This window comes from Drosophila grimshawi, unplaced genomic scaffold, assembly GCF_018153295.1.
Source record: "Drosophila grimshawi isolate 15287-2541.00 unplaced genomic scaffold, ASM1815329v1 contig_848, whole genome shotgun sequence".
Classification (NCBI taxonomy): Eukaryota; Metazoa; Arthropoda; class Insecta; order Diptera; family Drosophilidae; genus Drosophila; species Drosophila grimshawi.
Window position 1 is genome coordinate 12,408,302 of NW_025063692.1, and position 20,362 is coordinate 12,428,663.

General features: G+C 40.1%; 2 protein-coding genes across 2 annotated transcripts; both read left to right on the forward strand.

Moving 5' to 3' along the window:
• Positions 1 to 1,415: 1,415 nt before the first annotated feature.
• LOC6565991 (mitogen-activated protein kinase kinase kinase) lies at positions 1,416 to 14,845 on the forward strand. The gene is made up of 12 exons (XM_001992594.3): positions 1,416 to 1,963; positions 2,089 to 2,522; positions 2,654 to 3,276; positions 3,353 to 3,519; positions 3,647 to 3,822; positions 4,574 to 4,750; positions 5,214 to 5,325; positions 6,208 to 8,027; positions 10,259 to 10,299; positions 10,574 to 11,245; positions 11,601 to 12,034; positions 13,110 to 14,845. Exons 2-12 carry the CDS (start codon positions 2,229 to 2,231, stop codon positions 14,177 to 14,179), a joined length of 5,586 nt encoding a protein of 1,861 aa, XP_001992630.2. The 5' UTR covers positions 1,416 to 1,963; positions 2,089 to 2,228; the 3' UTR covers positions 14,180 to 14,845.
• A 4,508-nt stretch (positions 14,846 to 19,353) lies between these two features.
• Positions 19,354 to 20,226, forward strand: LOC6565993 (E3 ubiquitin-protein ligase MARCHF5). The gene has a single exon (XM_001992596.1). The coding sequence runs from the start codon at positions 19,354 to 19,356 to the stop codon at positions 20,224 to 20,226; it is 873 nt and encodes a 290-aa protein (XP_001992632.1).
• Positions 20,227 to 20,362: the final 136 nt, after the last annotated feature.

The following is a 20,362-nucleotide window of genomic DNA, read 5'->3' on the forward strand; positions in this document are numbered from 1 at the left end:
CGCAGCGAGCAAAAAAAAATCGAGTGACGACGGCGACGGCAACGGCGGCTGAGACGGCAACGCGTTAAACACACAAAAAAAAAAAAAAAACGTTGCAAATTTTATCAAATTTTTTTTTGCGAATTTATTTTTTTGAGTTTTTTTCTATCGAATGACGATGCAGCGGGTGAGGGAACTTAAAACGGTTGCAACCAAATTTGCAGCAGATTTATGTACAAAAATACAACAAAATATATAAGAATATTAAAAATTCGAAGTAAAAATATGTATTTATCGGCTGAGAATTATTTAAATAGCTGTGTGCCAACTGAGACAAGAAATTTCCGTTTCCGTTGGTGTTTAATGTTTCTGTTTCCGATTTGGTGATTTCTTGCCGTGCAATTTTTGTGCTGCGCACGCCCGCCTTTACCTCTGTCCGTGGCCGCAAACTATGCTACAGTTTATGTTGAAATCTTGCGCGTAACTGAAATGAACTGAACTCAACTCAACTGAGCGATGAACGTTGCGAAAATATATATTCGGTGTGTGCGTGTGTGTGCGAGAACAGCAGCCGTTGCGCCATGGCCCGTGCATTGGCACTGGCTCCGTTTCTGTTTCTGCTTTGCTGCTTTCTGCGTGCTGTATATGCTCTGCTAACGGCGACAGCAGCGGAGCAGCAGCAGAAGCCAGCCTTAGGATGCTAATGCTATTGCTACCAACGCTGCTGGACCAGCCGAATCAGTGGCAAGTCTACAACAACGATTAAAGAGAGCGAGAAATAGAGAGCGAGAGAACGCGCGTGCGATGTTAACGTATGCACAACACTGCATTGACTCTGACCACGTACCTCTTTGCTGCTCTACATAACATATATAGTACTTATACAACTTGTCTATGCAATTGTATTTTGAAATACAATTCACATTTGCCGCATTATCATTGAAATCGTCCGGCATTCGACAAATAGTCGACAACGTTGTTGCCAGACAGTTGTTTAGTGTTGGCCCGGGTTGCCAGACACTGGAAAATCAAATTTACAGAGCTGTTACTTTTAAATTTAACTCACAGTATTCACTTGTATGTTATAGCTATCGCATAGAATCGTTGTTCATTAAATTAGTAAGCAAAATAAATTTGCAATCTTAATAATAAATAAGGTCAACTTAATATTTAATACTGATCATGAAACTATAACTATATAAATATAAATCAGATGATATCATTGCACGAATATGCGATAATTCAGCTTTAATCTATTTGTATGATAACAGTGAGCAATTATAACGCAAAAATGAGCCAACAGGCCTGTTAAGTGGCAATCGCATGCAGTATTTTTTCAGTAACTTTACACACTTGACATTGTAAGCCGACCACTATTTTTTCAGTCGTGTGTCGGCCGTCTATCGCCCGTCGATATATTTCTATCAGCAAGTTTTTCTCAACATAAGTTATTTTTTATGTTTTCGAAACATATTCGAAACCCGAAATCAATACATTGCTAGCGCAAGAAGCTAAGCAATTGCAATTGAGAACTTCAGCAAAACTAAATAAAGAGAAAAGCAACAAATATAAAACGGGAGCAGCAGCAGCAAAGAACAGAAGACCCAAAGAGACTATCTCCATACACTCACACACACACAAGCAAAGAGCAACGCAAAAAAAAAAGGGAAAACGAAAACAAAAAGAAAACACGAAATAGATTTAAAAGAAATGCGTCCAGAGCTAAAACGAAGTTGCGCAAACAATATACAAACAACACAGAGCTGATTTCAGCTCACGAAAAACGGAACAATCTGTGCGCCATTGCCACTTCTGCTTCTTCTTCGTATTATTATTTTCATTTTTTTTTTTTTAGTTTAGTAGTGCAAGTGTGTGTGTGTGTCTTGTCTCTGATTATTGTTTTCTATTCGTCTAAGAGGGGCGGGCGGGACTGGAGCAGAGGAGCAGCAGAAGCAGCAGCTGAAGGAGTGAATTCGAAACTTGGGTAAGCGATAATAATAATAAGGAGAGGGTGTGGTGGGGAGGGTGGTTTCTTAAAGCTGCTCTCTTATTATTATTATGATTATAAATATTAACACTTTTTCATTATTTGTTTTGAATTTTGATTAGGTATTTGCAGCTAAACACAGGGGCTCGTCCCATGCTTAAGCTTTTAATGCTGGCCGAGATCAGGCGACGGCAAATCGTTTAGCAGCAGCATCAGCAGCAACAAAGGAGTCGAGTGAGTAGAGGAGCACCACTCACTGGCCATGCTCCCAATTAGCGAGGAGCAGCACGTTGATAGCAACACCAACGCGAACACCAACAGCAACAGCAGCAGTCGGAACAGCAACACCGGCACAAATGAGGCAACGAATGGTGGCGGTGGAGTTGAGAATGCCACACTGGCCGCCGATGCTAGCCTGTGGACGGCATTGTATGACTATGATGCACAGGGCGAAGATGAGCTGACGCTTCGACGCGGACAAATTGTCGTCGTGCTGTCCACGGACAGCGAAGTCTCTGGCGATGTCGGCTGGTGGACGGGCAAGATCGGTGATAAGGTTTGTTCATTAGGGGTTATCAGTGTGATCCGATTGGTAAACACACACAAAACATTAGTCATTCAGTTAACATTTGATTTCCATTTCTATTTCTCTTTCAATTTTTTTTTTTTTTTTTTTTTTTTTTGTAGGTGGGTGTTTTTCCGCGTAACTTTGTTACGGATGCGGATCCATTGGAGCTGCCACATGAGATTGATTATACGGAACTGGATATTAAGGAGGTAATTGGATCGGGTGGCTTTTGCAAAGTGCATCGCGGCTATTATGACAACGAGGAGGTTGCCATTAAAATTGCCCATCAAACGGGCGACGATGACATGCAACGGATGCGCGACAATGTCCTCCAGGAGGCCAAACTCTTTTGGCCATTGAAACACCGAAATGTGGCCGCATTGCGTGGCGTTTGCCTGAAAACGAAACTGTGCCTGGTCATGGAATATGCACGTGGTGGCAGCTTAAATCGCATACTCGCTGGCAAAATACCGCCCGATGTGCTCGTCGATTGGGCCATACAAATTGCACGTGGCATGAACTATTTGCATAGCGAGGCGCCCATGTCGATAATACATCGTGACTTGAAGTCATCCAATGTGCTCATCTATGAGGCCATCGAGGGCAGCCAGTTGCATCGTAAAACGCTGAAAATCACCGATTTTGGACTGGCACGTGAAATGTATACAACGCAATGCATGAGCGCCGCTGGCACCTATGCCTGGATGCCGCCCGAGGTCATCAGCCGGAGCATGTACTCCAAGTGAGTTCTTTTCCCAGCCCCATTTATCCGCACACATATTTATATATATATATATATCTAATTAATGTATGTGCAGATCCTCCGATGTGTGGAGTTATGGTGTGCTGCTCTGGGAGCTAATCACTGGCGAGACACCGTATAAGGGATTCGATCCGCTGTCTGTTGCTTATGGCGTAGCTATCAATACGCTGACGTTGCCGATACCAAAAACCTGCCCCGAAACTTGGGCAGCCCTCATGAAAAGTGAGTGCAAATGAGTAGAAAGAGCAACAAGTTGCAAACACATCCATCACATTTTGGCCTTGCTAAACTATGGATGGGATTCATCTTGAGATTAACGCACAATATTCAACTTGGTTTTGTGTTGCAGGCTGCTGGGAAAGTGATCCGCATTTACGACCGGACTTTAAGAAGATTATTGAACAGCTGGAGAGTAGCGCTTGCTCGAAGTTTACGTTGACGCCACAGGAATCGTTTCATAATCTGCAGGAACAGTGGAAAAAAGAGATTGCCGAGGTGCTGCACGATTTGCGCGAAAAAGAGAAGGTATCTACTGCCCATTCCAGTTCATCATCATCCATCGTAGTATATTTAAAAAATGTTTTCCCCTTGCATTTTGCAACGATCTCGAGACGATTCTCGCAATCTTTCTCTCTCTCTCTCTCTCTATCTATCTATCGCGCGCACGCGCGTCTCTCCCCCCGTCAGTTGAGCATTATGTATCTCTATATATGTATTATATGTATATCTATCTAGCCATCATATACACAAACAACAAATTTTCTAATTATTTCATTTATTCGCTTTTTTTCTACCAAATTTTCCCCTCAAATATTTGTTACCCAACTCCACAAATTTTCAAAACAAAAACAAAAACCAAAAAAAAATCATGTTAAGCGTTTCCAAACCATCGAAGAGGTAAGCGCGCCGTGTTCCAAAAAAGGGAAGGAAATACAAAAAAAAAAAAAAAAAACATTTTCTTACTGCTCGATTTTTCGTTTCGTTACTGTTTTTGGTCATTGCGATTGGTTTCGAGTTTTGTGTTGTTTTTTTTTTTCCTTTTTTCTTATGAGTTTTCTGTTGAACGCCTTTCCCCCACCACCACCACCGGCAACAACTCCCCGCTGTCTATCTCTCTCTCTCACTCACTGCTAGTTGAGCACAATTGCATGTGTATATTCACCTTAGACAGTAGTCTGTTTTTTTTTTCTTTTATCGTTTTTGTTCGTTGCACTAAAAAATCCCATTTTCGCCAACACTTCCGTTTCCGTTCTCTATCGTGTGCCACAATCCATAGGAACTGCGCACCAAGGAGGAGCAACTGGTACGCATGCAAACCGAACTGCACGAGCTCGAGGTGCACCTGCGGCAGCGCGAGATCGACATAATCGGACGCGAGCTAATGATGCAGCCCGTCCCGGTGCCCGTTCCCGTTCCGGTGCCATCAAAACGCAAGCCCAAAAAGAACAAAAAGGTAAATAAAACAAAAACAAACAACAAAAGAAAAAGTAAGATACGACTACGATATAGCTAGCTGGCTAGCGACTATCGGTTGCATACATATATCATATATATATATATATATATATATATATATATACATAGATGACGCACAATGATTATGTAATTTTGGGTAGTTGATCTAAGATAGATCAGTGTATATTCTAAATTAATTAGAGGCTTCTGCCTTTAAAATTGTAGCTTTTATTGCAATCGGATATCGATATGTATCGGTTATCGATCGAGCGTGATATACGAGAACCTATAGCTTATATTCTAAATTCTCAAATTTTGTCTCGACTGTGATCCTTATAACTAATGGGATTAGAGATGCGTCCTTTCTCCTGTTACATAAAACCATTTTACCCGTTTTTTTTTTTTGGTTGGCCATTTCAATAACTATTCTAATGGAGTATTGTGTTTACATTGCGAAACAGAAAGCGCTGCAGATATCACTGCCAACCGAGTTCCGGCACACGATTACGGCCGTATGCGACAAAGTGGACCCACCCGGCTCACCCTCCCTCTCCCGATTGCGTATTGTGACACGTGAGTAAAATATCCCTTCCAAATAAAACCCAGCACACACACACACATATATATATATATATATATGTGTTTATGTATCCGTACAATGTACACCATTTCGCATCAGGGCTGATGTCTGAAGACTGTTCCACTTCCAGCATGTTTCAAAGATCAGAAAAGAAATTATAATCTGACATGAATCATGATTGAATACCCAGTTGAAGAAACTTAAAAATACTTTTGCATGTCGAAACAAACGGAAATGGAACATATCTGTGAACTTTGAGTTTGTCGAGTGAAAATATTTGATATTCAACTTCAAACTGATTACTTAAACAAATATATACTTTATGTCGGGGAATAACATTAATTGATTTACTTAAAACGAACGAAATTAGAACAAAGAACTTGTTAATAATCGTTCGATCGAATGTGCAACATAACTTTTTATTTTTTTTTTAAATACATAACTATTTGAAACGACCATAAATTTAACTTAAAACGAACGGAAACGATAGGAATAGAACTGAACGGGGAACGGAACACAGATATTGTCAGTGAAACGACTGGAATAGGATATATAACTGATATATGCACCTGAAACGGACGGAAATGGAACGCCATAGTAAAGTAAATTTGTAGATTTGCCTCGGTTTCCGATTCCAATTCCGATTCTGCATTGAATTGAGATTAGTAGCTTATTATTTATTGCATAGAATACTCTTGATTTGATTTGAATTATTTATTTATTTATTGATTTCTATTTCTATTTTTCTTTTATTTCTTTCTTTTTTTGTCTTTTGTTTTGCCCTTGTTTTTCTTTTTCTTTTGCTTTTTATGGATATTTTGGTTTTGATGGATTTTTTGTGGATTTGGCAATTTTGGTGATCGCCCGAATAACAGTCACCGATGGCCACAAGAACAAAACCTGGGGACCATCAACGATGCATCAGCGGGAGCGTTCACTGTTGCCGCTCCAACAACTGGATGGTGGCGGCCAGACTGAGTGGCCGGCCCAAAGCTCCACGCACTCGTCGTTTAGCAAGAGTGCACCCAATCTGGACAAGAAGCAGTTGGTTGCTGCAGCAGCTGCAGCATTGGTGGCAGCAGTATCAGGGGGTGGCACCAACAATAATAATGCAACGTGTGCGGCAGCAAGCGACAACATTGGCACATCAATCGCATCACAGCTATTGATAGGCAGTTGCAATGTGGGCGGCTCGGCGCCCACAACGCCACTGTTTTTGGGCGGCGGGTGTGCGGCGGGCGCTGGTGGTGTCGCCACAGGTATGCCATATTTAATAATGCATACCAACAACAACCACAACCAAAACAACAACCACAACAACAACAACAATAGCAGCAACAACAACAACCACAACAACAACAACCAAAATCACATACATAGCAATAACAATAGTAATCATAAAACTAATACAATCTCATCGCCACGACTGAACGGCAATCACAACAACAACAAAAACAACAGCAACAACATCAATAGCAATAGCAATATGAACATTGGCAATCGGAGCATTTATGGTCGCGCCCGTAGCCAGGATAATGGTCTGGATCAGCCACACAATATGATGCATCTAATATCAGATGATGGCTCCGAGACGGAGGCGTTAACGCCAACAACCGGTTGCTTTCATTTCCTCAAATCGAGCACCTCGGCGGTGGCAATAGCACCCATCGTGTGCGGCGGCGGTGCCGGACGCTATGGCGGCAGTCTTGGCAACAGTCCAGCCGTTGGCCGAAAGAAACTCTCGCTGGATAGCCAATTTGTGCAGCCGATGGCTACAACGCCAGCGACGACAGTGATGTTGATGACGCCGCCAACGTCGGCGACAAAAACGATGCTGGTATCGTCAGAGGTGCCGCCGGAGCGAGGCGATAATAATACGTATGATCGGGCATTCTATCGCGATGTGGCCAAAAAGATGATGGCCAGCAGCGAGCGTGTCAATTCCAAATCCAGCGGTGATCTAACCATGTACAATTCGGCGACACGTTTAACCGAAACGCGTACGGATTATAATCTGGAGGGACGATTTCAGGGCAATGCATCCGGTTCGCAATTTCCGCGTCATTGCTTCTTTCGACAGCAGCCAAATGCCGCTGAGCCCAATGGCAACGATGACGGCGACGACGACGACGAACAGTTGGATGACGATGAGGATGAGGAGGAGCGTCAGCTGAATTCGCATTGCTCCTCGGAGCATTCGTCATCCACGATAGACACCTCAGCGTCGGTCACACAGACGACGCGTCCCAATTGCTCCACGTCGCGTAAAAGTTCCGTAACATTTCAAATGAGCTCGCCAACAGCTGCAGCAGTAGCAGCACCAGCCTATGTAACAGCTGGCAATGAGGCATTAGGTCCGCATCAAGTGTCGATTGCATCGATTAGTTTTGGCACCAACTACAGTTCCAGCGATGGCGATGGTGAGGCTGATGCTGATGATGCTGGAGATGATTATGAGAACGACGACAACGATGGTGAGTGGCTACGCATCGATAACGATAACGAGAACAACGACAACGATAACGATAACATACATGAGAACTGCATATTGCACACACGTCGCATGCTCGATGTCCAACCGCATCCGGATGTCATCAAAATGAACAAGGATCTGCAGGCCAAACAGCAGCGACAACACTCCAAGCATACCAAAAAGAACAGAAAACACTTGCGTTACATGATTAAATCGAAATCGGTGGAGGCGCCACCACCACCACAAGAGCAACAAGAGCAGCAACAGCAGCAGCAACAGCAGCAACAACAACAACAACACTCGACTGGTGGCACCAAGTGGCTCATGAATCTGTTTACACGCAACTCGAAGAAGAAGTACACAAAACTCGCCTCGGATGCCCAGCAAATGGCCAATGCGGAATTCGGTGCAATCGATCCATATGAAACGGAATTACAGTTGCCCCTTGCAACGGCCAAATCAAAGCGCAAATGTAAAAAGCCTCAAACGCAGTCCTGTGAGCAATTGGAGCGCTTTTGAAGCAGGATGCCAACTTTCTAGATCTATGCTGATGTGTGTGTGTGTGTCTGATGTGTGTGTGTGTCTGATGTGTGTGTGCCTATCTGATGTGTGTGTGTGTGTGTGTGGCTTTAACGGACAGTTCGTCATCGACTTGGACTTGTTGTGCTGGTTGTTGTGATTCAAATGCCGTGCATCCATCTCTCAGCATTAATCAATCAAATACATCTCACTAAACTATGTAGTACATATATACTTGTATATCATATCATATACCCATTGTTTTATATTAAAACCATAGACTAAGTCACAACACACACACACACACTTACACACACTTACACACAGTTACACACACACACAGACAGATATTTAGCTATCCAGATACTTACCACTTGCATACATTAATAGTATAACGAAAAAAAGATAAGAAAAACAAAAACAAAAAAGAAGCAGAACAAGCCAAATTTCCGTTTATGCGCATTGAGAAGAAAACTGAGCGAAAGCTTCAAGAAGAACCCACACAGACAACTATTATGGCCTATGTGAAAAGCTCTCAGTAATAGTTGAAAGCTTCTGTGTGTGTGCATGTGAAAGCTCACACAATGTGCAATGTATGAGGCATGAGAATGTCAATCCTTGGAGAATCTACAAAAAAGAGAATGAGAATGAGAAAAAATGTTGGACTCGGATTTGAGAGCGAGATTAGCTTAAACGTTGATGAGAAATGTTTTTGAAAGTTGTGAAATATGATGCAAGGACGCAAATCAGTTAAGCCAAGGTATTTGATATCTGACCAAGTATATATTGCAATATTGGTTCGAGAAAGTGGCCTACAAAGATTGATTGTAAGATATTATCTTTAGATTGAAAGCGAAGCGTTCCTCCATCTAAACCAGAACCGGAACACGGCAAACATATTAAACTGGAGTGCTAAGGGCGTTAATAATAAAGTCGATACGACTCAAACCCTAAACCTAACCTAAACGAAGTGTGCAATGTGAACGAAAAAGAAGAAGAATTGATAATCAAACATGAAAGATATGGAATATATATATTTATATATGACGTTGAAAGCTTTACCTCAGGTACAATAGCCCAAGTAGCGTTAAAGAGACGCTCAGATTTCTCTGTAAGAAGGCGACCAGTGAAAGAAACTATACTTGACAAGAACTACATAAGTAGTGGCTGTAAAAAAAATATATATACATATATATATATATATATATATATATGTATTTGAGGGTATTGCTTGGCGAGTCCTCTGCAAATTGATTGGAAATCCTTTCTAAAACACTATGAAAACCGATGTATTTATAAAAACAGAAAAGAAAAGAAGAAAAAAAAACAATTTGTTGTCATTTAAGTGAACGATTTTTTTTCTAACTAAACATATCTAATTTTACATGCATGCATATTATATAAATATATACATATATATATACAACATATTTATATAGACACACGAGAAAATGCATCTTAGTTGAACTTAGCTTTAGTCAAATGGCATTTTTTATATTTTACAATTACGTATTGAGCTGAGAGAAAGAAGTTTGTCAGAATTTCTGTGTGTTTCTGCTTCTTCGATACGTTTTTTTTTTTTTTTTAATTGTTTGGTATTCTGTGCACAGTTTTATTTACATTAAATTGCAAATTGGCTTTTATTTATTTGTAGTATTTTTTAATTTAAATTAAAAAAAAAAAAGAAAAAAAAAAAAAACTGTGATGAAAAATGAAAAACAAAACAAACAAAAAAAATCGTATGTTTTATTGTATGCAAGTTTTTTTTTTCTCCTGTAAATTTAGTTTGTTTAACATACACATATACCCTGTATACATTTGAAGAAAGAAAACAAAAGAAGCTATCCGTCTGTCTGTCTGTCTGTTTGTCTGATCTCGAAGATTCAATGATCTAAACATAGATCATTCATCGTACTTATTGTGTACACATCCAGCCAGATTACAAATCGACACTAAAAATCGACGAAAGAGAGATGTAATTTGTAGGGAAACTGCTTGTGTGTATGTATATATGGCTACGGGGTATCTGCTAGTCGAGCTGCCTTGGCTAGAGCATTTTTATATTTGTGTTTTTCTCTTTTGTTTGATTCGTATTTGGATGTACTCTTTGACATTACTTCTCCCTCTTCATTGGACAACAAAACAAATATCAAACAAAAGGGAAAATGATCTGAAAATTATAATCTTAAAGAAAGGGGGAAACCACTACAAAAACAGCTACAATAATACACAGAAACCGAAATCGAAAGCGACAATAAAACAACTAAAAAAAATATATATAAAAAAAAAAATTTACAAATTTTAATTTTTGCTGTAAGTGCTGAAGCCTGGCATATTTATGGCTCTATTCGAAACCCTAAACGCGGTGTTGGTGGATCTTTGCTTGCGGTGTTCTCTGTCCAACCCCACCCCTGCTGCCCCTTCCCTCCACACCCCCCACCCATTGTCCACTTAGCGAAACGTTTCTCAAAACCTGTTTTGTCAACTGTTCACGCTTGCAACACCGGAAACTGGAACGCCACCCGCCGCACAGGCTATCAGGGCAACAGCAGCAAGGATGAGTGGCGGCCAGGACCAGCCAATATGCCCATAATGTCGCCATCGCCATATCTGCTCAGTCGCTTCACCAGCAACGTGCCACTGCCGACACTCTACGCCGGCGATGCAGCCCGCAAGCCGAAGCTATCCGTGATCGAGTTGCTGCTCTACAACATGGCGTCGCTGCTGGCGGGCGTTGCGGCTGGCTACGATGTACGCATGTCGAATGTGTCGCCAGTGCATCCCACGCTGCTCAGTGAGCTGCCCGCCTTGAAGGCGGCGCCGAAGGCAATCATTGAGGAGCAGCAACAGCAGCAGGATCAACAGGATCACACTGGACAGCAACTGGAGGCGACACGGACGCATAATGCGGCCAATGCATGGTAAGTGAAATACTTATATCTATATAAATAATATATGTATGTATATTATATATATATATATATATATATATATAGCTTTATTGTATCACAAAAATCGGTATCAAATTAAAATACATTTTGCAGCCATTTCAAAACTAGTTGTAAAATTTGAACTCAAAAGATGAATTTTAAATGCGAATTGCATCAAAATGCATTTATTGGAAATGACAATTGATAATTTCCAAGTAATTAAGCCCTTTCCGATTTATTAGATTTAATTATTTATTTATTTAATAATTTAATGAAAACTACTTGAAAATTCTGTCTGTTTGCGATAAAGTTGATTCTGAATATTCTCTTTCATTTTGTGCTGCAGCTTTTCACCGCTGGACATAACGATGGGCACGTCCAAGCCGCAGTCTGTGGCACAGAGACGCGTGGGCGGCAGTCAAACCTACTACACACCCGTGCAGCGCACGCCACAACATCAGATGCATCATCAACAGCAGCAGCAGCAGCAGTCGCAGCAGCAGTCGCAGCAGCAGCAGCAGCAGCAATTGAAGCAAACATCAACACAGCCACATTCCGTGCCACATTCGGTGCTGTATGCCGGCTCTTCTCAGCCGGCGACGCCATCATCGCGTCGCAAATTGAGCAGCAGCAGCTGCACCAATGCCAACGATGGCTTTGAGGAGTTCCGTGTGGGTGGCGGCATCGGACCACCGCCACTCTATGCACCCGCCGACTATCTGCGCAATGGTCCCAGCTATTCCAACGATGGCGGCGGCGCCTATCGCAATGGCTACTTTGGTGAGATTTGGTTAAGCTTCCCCTTTGTTGTATGAAACCTAGAACTAAACCTATCAAAAATTAGAAAACGGAGTTTGATGAGATTGGGCAAAAGTGCGTAAGAGGCAGAAGGTAGAAAGTATCTGTGACCCGACACAGTATATATATTCTTGATTTATTTACTTAATGTCAACTAAAGGCAGTCGACACAAAGCATACGAAAAGTAAACAAATTTGAATTAAATTAAATTGCAAATTGAAATGTAAAATTATTTATATAAATTAGAAAATAGGAAATATTTAAAAGATTTCTGGGAGTAATTAAATGTAAAATTGGTTCAAAATTCGTTGCATAATTTGGGGAAAACCCCGGAAAAAAAACCCAATCAAACCTAAAAAATTTGTATGAATTAGTTAAGCCGACTCATGTTTAAAATTGAGTTCTTAATCATAGAAATGGAGACAACTGAATATATAGATTCTGTTGTAATCATTTCAGAGTACTCGACACGGTTTATGCAAGCAATAATTAGTAGCACAACGATTAAGAGAAAGTGGGCAGAAATAATGCGACGATCTGGAGGGAACAGAACAATTAATTTGAATCGATTTCAGAATGTAATAATTTAAATACAGAAATAACACTTGGCATAACGCGCTGATTAATTAAGGAGGGAGACTGAATAAGAAGCAAAAGAGAAGAAAGTCTTCTGCACAGATTCCAAATTACTGGCGGAGATTCATACAATATCCAGCCAAGATCCATATCCCATAACTGGACGAAGGGTGATCAAATTCCTTTGACCAACGCTTAAACAAAGCCAAGAACTTGAAAGGCTTTGTTGACAGTGAATTTAATATGCCTATCAAGCTTTAACTTCTGATCAAGAAGTAAACCCAAATCATTTATCAAGCGAGATTAAGTTAAATGAATTAACTGTGAATTGCCAATGCCTATAAAAATGATTCATTTCCAGTCCTATTTGTATTGATCTAGATCTATATAGTTGTGGAGAGTGATTGTCGAACTAGAGCAAGATCTGATATCTCTGGTTGGAAATTTGAAACTGATAATTATATCTGTATATCGTTGCAGGCTCCAATTACTTTCCATATCGGCCGGAATTGAATTTTGGCTATGAGCGCGATTGCAAATCGTATCCGGATTATTCGTACGACTACAATCATCGCCTGCCCGACTACTATCAGTATCCGGACTATCCGTATGAGGTGCCGGTGGCAATGGCCGTGGTGGCAGTGCCACCGGCGGCAATGCAACAATCGCTGCAGACGCGAACACCGCCGCCGCGTGTACCACAAATGGGGGTCAGTGCTGGCGGCCATCGACGCACACCATCCACCGTGTCGAACAATTCGAACGTGTTGCTGGAGGAGCACGAGGAGCTGCTCTACGATTACAACAATCTCAATCTGAATGTTAATCTCAATGTTGTCGACTATGAATGCGAGCCATCGTCGCCAGCAGCGGCACAAATGCAATTGCAATTGCAAATGGCACCGCAGCCGCCGCCGCCGCCAAGCAAACAGGAGCTTTACGCCGGCTCGCCAAAGCTGATCAATCGTATGCTGCACAGTCCGCTGACCAATACCAAATATGCCGCTGCCACCGCCGCCGCCGTCACACTCACACGACCCGCCACTTTGCCCTTTGAGCAGCATGCTCTTAACTATCAACTGCCCCAACAGCAGCAGCAGCAGCAGCAACAGCAGCAGCAGCTACCCATGGTCAGCGGCAGCAAGTTGCGCAGTTCGCTGAAGAAGAAGAAGTATAATAGTGGCACACACAACGGCAGCATATCATCGCAGCAGGGCACACCGACAAATGCAACGCCGCCAGATTCGCTGACCAGCGATGATAGCTCCTATTTGAGTGCCAAGGAGGGTTCGATTGGATCGCAGCATAGTCGCGTCCGATTCAGTCCCGAGGCATATTTGGATGCCAACACAACGTTGCCCGGCATTGGAGGCATTCTGGGCAGACGCCTGCCATCGCCAACAACGGGACAGGTGCAGGTGGCAACACAGCAACAGCAACAGCAGCAGCAGCAACAGCAGCAGCAGCAGCAACAGCAGCAGCATCAACGACGACATTGCCACACATCCAGCGCTAGCACACCATCGCCATCGGCATCGTCATCCTCCTAGCAGGCACGGCTGGCGCTGACGCTACAGTTGGCGCGTAGTCCGGGCGCGGATATCGGTGGCGCCACCCACTCCAATCTGGCATTGGGTGTTGCGCTGCATCAGCAGCGTGTGCCGTATCGTTGGTATTCCGGTGCGAGACGTTCACGTTCCGCTCACTATGAATACCGCCTCTGAGAGAGACAGCAATAGCGAGACAACCAATACGAGTGGGATGGCAACAGTTTTCTTTTGTTTTTTTTTTTATAATAAGTACATTGATACCTCAAGCATGCGTACATTGAAAAAGGGAGAGCGACAGAGACAGAGAGCGAGAGAGAGCGAGAGAGAGAGAGAGAGAGAGCAGTTGTGAGCAAAACGAGTGCATTAGAAATACACACGAAAAAACACACTCTACAATTAAGCCAACTAAGAATTATATTCAGAGTGCTGACCTTGAGATACCCTTGCAGAAAGCAGGTACATACATACATACATACATACATACATAGATATTGATACTACAGTCAAACCTGCCCTTATTGAATTTCTATACAAACATGTTCTGCTCAATATGAATTCATTTCCCTTCTTTGTCCACTTGAATTTCTATTATTATTTTGAGGCTGAGCTTCAAATATTACAGTTGTGAAGAGTTCCGATTTTAGCGACATATTCACATGATTTATAATTATAATTAATGCTTATATTTATTTAAAAAAAAAAAGATAAAGAAATAACTCCATCCTTTTTAATTCAATATAATTTCACAAATATTATTTGATTTTTGTTCCGTGAATTGGACAGTTTGACTGTAAATGCTTCAATAGATCGATATTCATACAACAAAACGAACAATTGAAGATTAGCTTTAGAGTAAAGACTAAAAATGCTTCAGGATCAGCTTTAAGTGCGTCAAATTGAAATTGTGTTTTCATTTCATTTGTAACGTCAACAAAATCCACTGAAAGTCTTCAGTGCGTCAAGCATAGTTTTTATGTTGCACAGATATGAGAAAACCGGATCTATGCCACGATTCGGACAGATAGCTTTAGCATGTGAATCTGCAAGGGTATAAAACCAAAATCAAATCATATATTTATTCTTCCAATACTATGTCCGTTAGTCTCTTCATGCTACAATGCAAAACAACAACAACAACAACAAAAAATAATAGTATCGTTATCTCCAAAGCTCCACTCTTAAAAATATATCAGCTTTAAATAACTCAAGCGCTGTATGTATTTATGTATGTAAGTTGAATTTAATATGCACACATACATACATATAGTCTACATACATATATGTAACTAGTTGTATTTACGTATGTATATATATATATATATATATATATATATATGTATATATATGTGAGTGGATACACAAATGGTATTTAGTCTTCGTGTTGTTCACACTTACAAAAATTGATTTAAGAATCTAGATTCTTCAAGTATATGCAACATATATATATATATGTATATATATATATATATATATATATATATATGTATGCAACCCCTGACTTGTGCGATTTGCCTTAATAATAGAAAAGAAATCGAAAACTATCCGAGTAGAAAATGAAGCACACACATTTTTGTAGAATTTGGATTTGAATTTTGTTAAAGCTATAAACAACAACATACACATAGAACATATATATATATATATAATTACTAACAACAAATATATATATACAAACATATAGAGGTATATTTGCTTAGAAATGCAATATGTTTGTCGACTGTCTCCAATTGCGTTCTTTGATTAGATGCCAGCCTTATGCCACGCCCAACACAACATAACAAAACAAAAAATTCAAACCAACAACAACAACAACAATAATAATAATAATAATAATAAAACATAAACATAAACATGTAATTCTAAACACCATACCAGTAACTCAATTCTTAAGTCTGAAGAAAAAATCGTTTATACATACAAATAGAAAACGATGTATATATGTATGTATATATATAGACATACATGCATATATATATACTAATTATAAATTTGTAAAATTACATAAGTTGCAAAGTGATTAGCTCTAATTTTTTCGCAAAAAAAATAATAATAATGATTTATATATATATATATATATAACTTGATCGATTTCTTATCCCAAATGATATATATTTACATATGCATTATATATAATATATATATATATACATATATATTTTATTTATATAGGTTACGATCATTAGGTATGTATGTGTAACAAAAATTGCAACTTCTAATCGCATGAGATCATCAAAATTTGACTTCAACATTATATATACCGATGTCTAAGCTTCTTTTTGATATATACAAATAGAAAGAAAGATATAAAAGGATATATGCGTTCGATGATGACAAAAATCAATATTGAACTCATATATAGAAAACCAATATATAAAGCTTGTATATATACATATATTCGTCGCTAGAGGGCGCTTTCAATTGTAATGCCAACATTAGTTTAATGAAAACATTGCTTAATCAAAAATCGTTTGCTAAATGAATTATTTGCAACAAAAAAAACAACAACAAAACAAAAAACAAAAATAGCTTCTTTAAGCGACTAACTATTCAAACGATTAATATTATTATTTAGACGAATTTGTTGTTCATGCTCTCAAAGAAACAAAACAAAAAAAAAACTAAGAAAAGAAAAAAAGCAAACGGAAAAAGTTAAACAAATCATCAATAATTAATCGTATATATCGTTCTAGATACATATATTCAAAGCAATATCGAATTCAATCTGCCTAAAAAACCAATCAACAAAATCGGTAATCGATAATTATCGAGATAAAAGTAACAAGTTAACCAATATTATTAACCTTGTAGCGTAAATTGCCTTTTGTTGCACCATTCGTTGATTGTTGCAAGTTTTTTTTTGTTTTTTTTTTGTTTTTGTTTGGCATCTGTGTTTGATGGGTTCTCGAGGGAACAGCTAACCGGGTGGGGGTGTGGGGATGAGGGACGAGGGTGGGTGGTATGGGCGGGGGCACCAAATCGCCCCCGCGCGCCTATAAATATGCAATAATAAATGCTGCTTGCTGACTCATTTTTATGTACAAATTAGCAGGTAATAGTAATTAACAATTAATTTGAAACAATTCAATCAGAGACCAAAACGCGAAACAGAAACCGAAAACAGAAAAAAACAAATAAACAAAACTATTTTTATACAAAAACAAACGATTCACTTTATTTCAGTTAACAGCGAACTCATCAGTTTTGACATCACAATTTCTCTGTTTCAGAAAATATTAATTAAAGTAATTCGATTTATATTAGAATATAATAATATTACTGAAGACATTTTTAAAGAAATTGCAACTTGACAGTCAAATTTAGTTGACAAACTTTTGCTAGCTGGCAATTGGACTGTTTGGAAACAATTCTCAATTGGACCGTTACTGGCTTTATTTACACGTTTCTTGATTATGTTCAAATTATTGGCAATATTGTGTTGAATGTGCAATTAATTATTGTGTTCGAAAAGAGTACTTAACAGTACTAAAGATGTTTCCAAGCCAATCAAGTTTCGAGAGAACATGCTTAATTCAAAGTGATGCGAATGTTTAATATTAATTCGAATTGTTATATTATTTTCTATTTAGAAATTGGACGCAGCAGTTTTCACTGGACTCGTATATGGAGCAGATCTATTGCGATTGGCATTCCCTTTCTCTCAGCCCGATCTGACACACAAAGTATCCCCAAAGCTGCCAGCGTCTTCAACTCCATTTCAGCTGCTCAGTTTACTGGCCAGGTGCCCCAATTGAATCAAGCTTTGCTATTTGTTGCTGTTGTTGTTGTTTTTGTTTTTCTATACCGTTTGTTGCCTTTTAGCAAGTTGCCAATGTGGAAAAAGTGGAATGGAAAGGCATCTGGCCGGGCGTAAGTGGTCGAAAGCCGCAGTCTCGAGAGTCTTACCAGTTGCCAGTTGCCAGTTGGCCTCGGCCTGTTCTGGCTGAAATCATTTTGGTTTTCGGTCAGCCAAATGTTCTTCTGCTCTCGGGCTGACAAGTTCAGTGCGTGCTGCATCTCTCTCTCCTGGTGCTTCACTCGTCGACATTCATATCGAAAATACTCCAAATGTGATTCTTTAATGCGTGCATTGTTTTTCTCCCGCAAATAGTGTTTGTTTTTGTGTTTTGTGTGTTGTGTGTTGTGAGTGGGTCTGTTTACAGGAATATTTAGTGCAAACATACATTGGCAACGGCAAGTAAGTCAAGGTCTTGACCTCAATTCAACTACCAAATAGTTTATGTTTAAGTTATATTTAAGGCATCATCATAAAGATATATATATTATTCTATCAGCCAGTGACAAGTGATTTCTGCATTTGACATATTCAGTATGCAGTTTACCAGTTGCCAGTTTTAAATTGGCCTTCGCCTATTTTCCAGCTGATGTCTGTTGTTGCCGCCACAAACCTGTTACCGTGTGCCACATTTTCAGTGCAATAAATAAACCACCAAAGCTATGGCAAATCTAGGCTACGCTCACACACAACTGAGAATTAAAAAGACGCAACATTTTGGTGTCGCTTTAACTATAAATCACTTTTGCCACAAACAGACTTGTGGCTGTGGACAGTCTTAATCCATCCAACCACTGAAATATTGAGGATTGAAAGTTTAAATTTAAATGCCTTATTTCTTTCGAGGCCAAACAATGATAAAATAAAAAAAAAATTGACATTGCTCTTGAAATGACAAAGTTATGCAAAATATTGGCAAGCAATAAAATTCTGCTTGATATTGAAATACAGCTGATGTCATTTGTCTATTAGCAGCAGTAATAAATAAATAGGCAGGAATTTTATTTATTTGTTATTTATTTATTTTCCAGCAAGCAAGTGTAATATTTGGGCAACTGTAATATTTAATAGTTTTCTTGTGTGCACTGCGTCAATTGAAATAAATCGATGGTTGGATTATCTTGTGACCGACCGAGCAGCGTGAGTTGCGTGGATTGTGGATTGAGATAATCGATTTGGGAATATTGATTCTCAATAGTAGAGAGGATTCTGTTCTTATCTTGACATTGAATTCGAGCTTTTGAAACCTGTCATTGAAGTGGTTTTTATTTGTTTGTTTTTGACAACTCCTTGAGAAATTCTTTAGAATATCGAAAATTCGTTTGATGCGAATTTTAAAATTTTTAGTAAGCCGCTAAGAACCGAACCAAATCCCGTCAAGATGGACAATGATCAGCGCATGTGTTGGATCTGCTTCAGTACCGATGAGGAAACAGCTCGCCGTGATTGGCGTCAACCTTGCCGCTGTCGCGGCACCAATAAATGGGTGCACGAATCATGCCTCTGTCGCTGGATCGACGAGAAGCAGCTGGCGAATCCGAGCGTGCCCGTCACCTGTCCGCAATGCCACACCGAATATATTATTGTGATACCCGGATCCGTCTGCCGCTTCGATGCACTGCTCGAGCATGTGGAGCGAATGTATGGACTCCTGTGTCCCAGCATATTGATTAGCATGCTGTTGACTGTCATCTACTTGGCAACGTTATCATATGGAATAATCACACTGCATCAAGTGGTTGGCTACGAGACGAGCGTTAAACTGATGAATGAGGATCCCACATTGCTAATGATTATGCTGCCATCGGTGCCAGTAGCATTGCTATTGCTACGCCGTTTCGATTGGGACAATCGATTGGTGCGTTGGCTGCGACGCCATCAATGGCAATCAATTCGGTCGTCCGAGGAGCAAGTTGATGAACACAACGATCCACTGCCTGGTGCCCCGCTAACGGATGATTATTTTGATAGATTGGAGCCGTCATCGTTGGATGGCGACGATATGCTGCAAGTTGGCGTTTTGAATATCGAGAATGTTGAACACGCCACGTATCGCCTGTGCACCGCCCTCAGTCTGCCCACATTTGCCGTTGTCATCGGCCAAACGCTGTATGGCAAACTATATGGCAGGCTGTTCGCCATTGCCATGGGCGCCATCACATTTGAGGCCATCAAGGGACTGATCTGTGTCTATCTGCGCCAGTGTCAATATTATCGGCGACGTTATCGCACTGTCCTCAACCATAGCCCATAACAATTTATTGATATTAATTGCGATTTCATTTTTTAAAATTATTTCGTAACGGAATAATTGCATGCTCAATTGCTTATCGATTTATCGATGTTTTAAGCATTCGTCTACACTGTAATTAAAATCGATAGTGAACTGA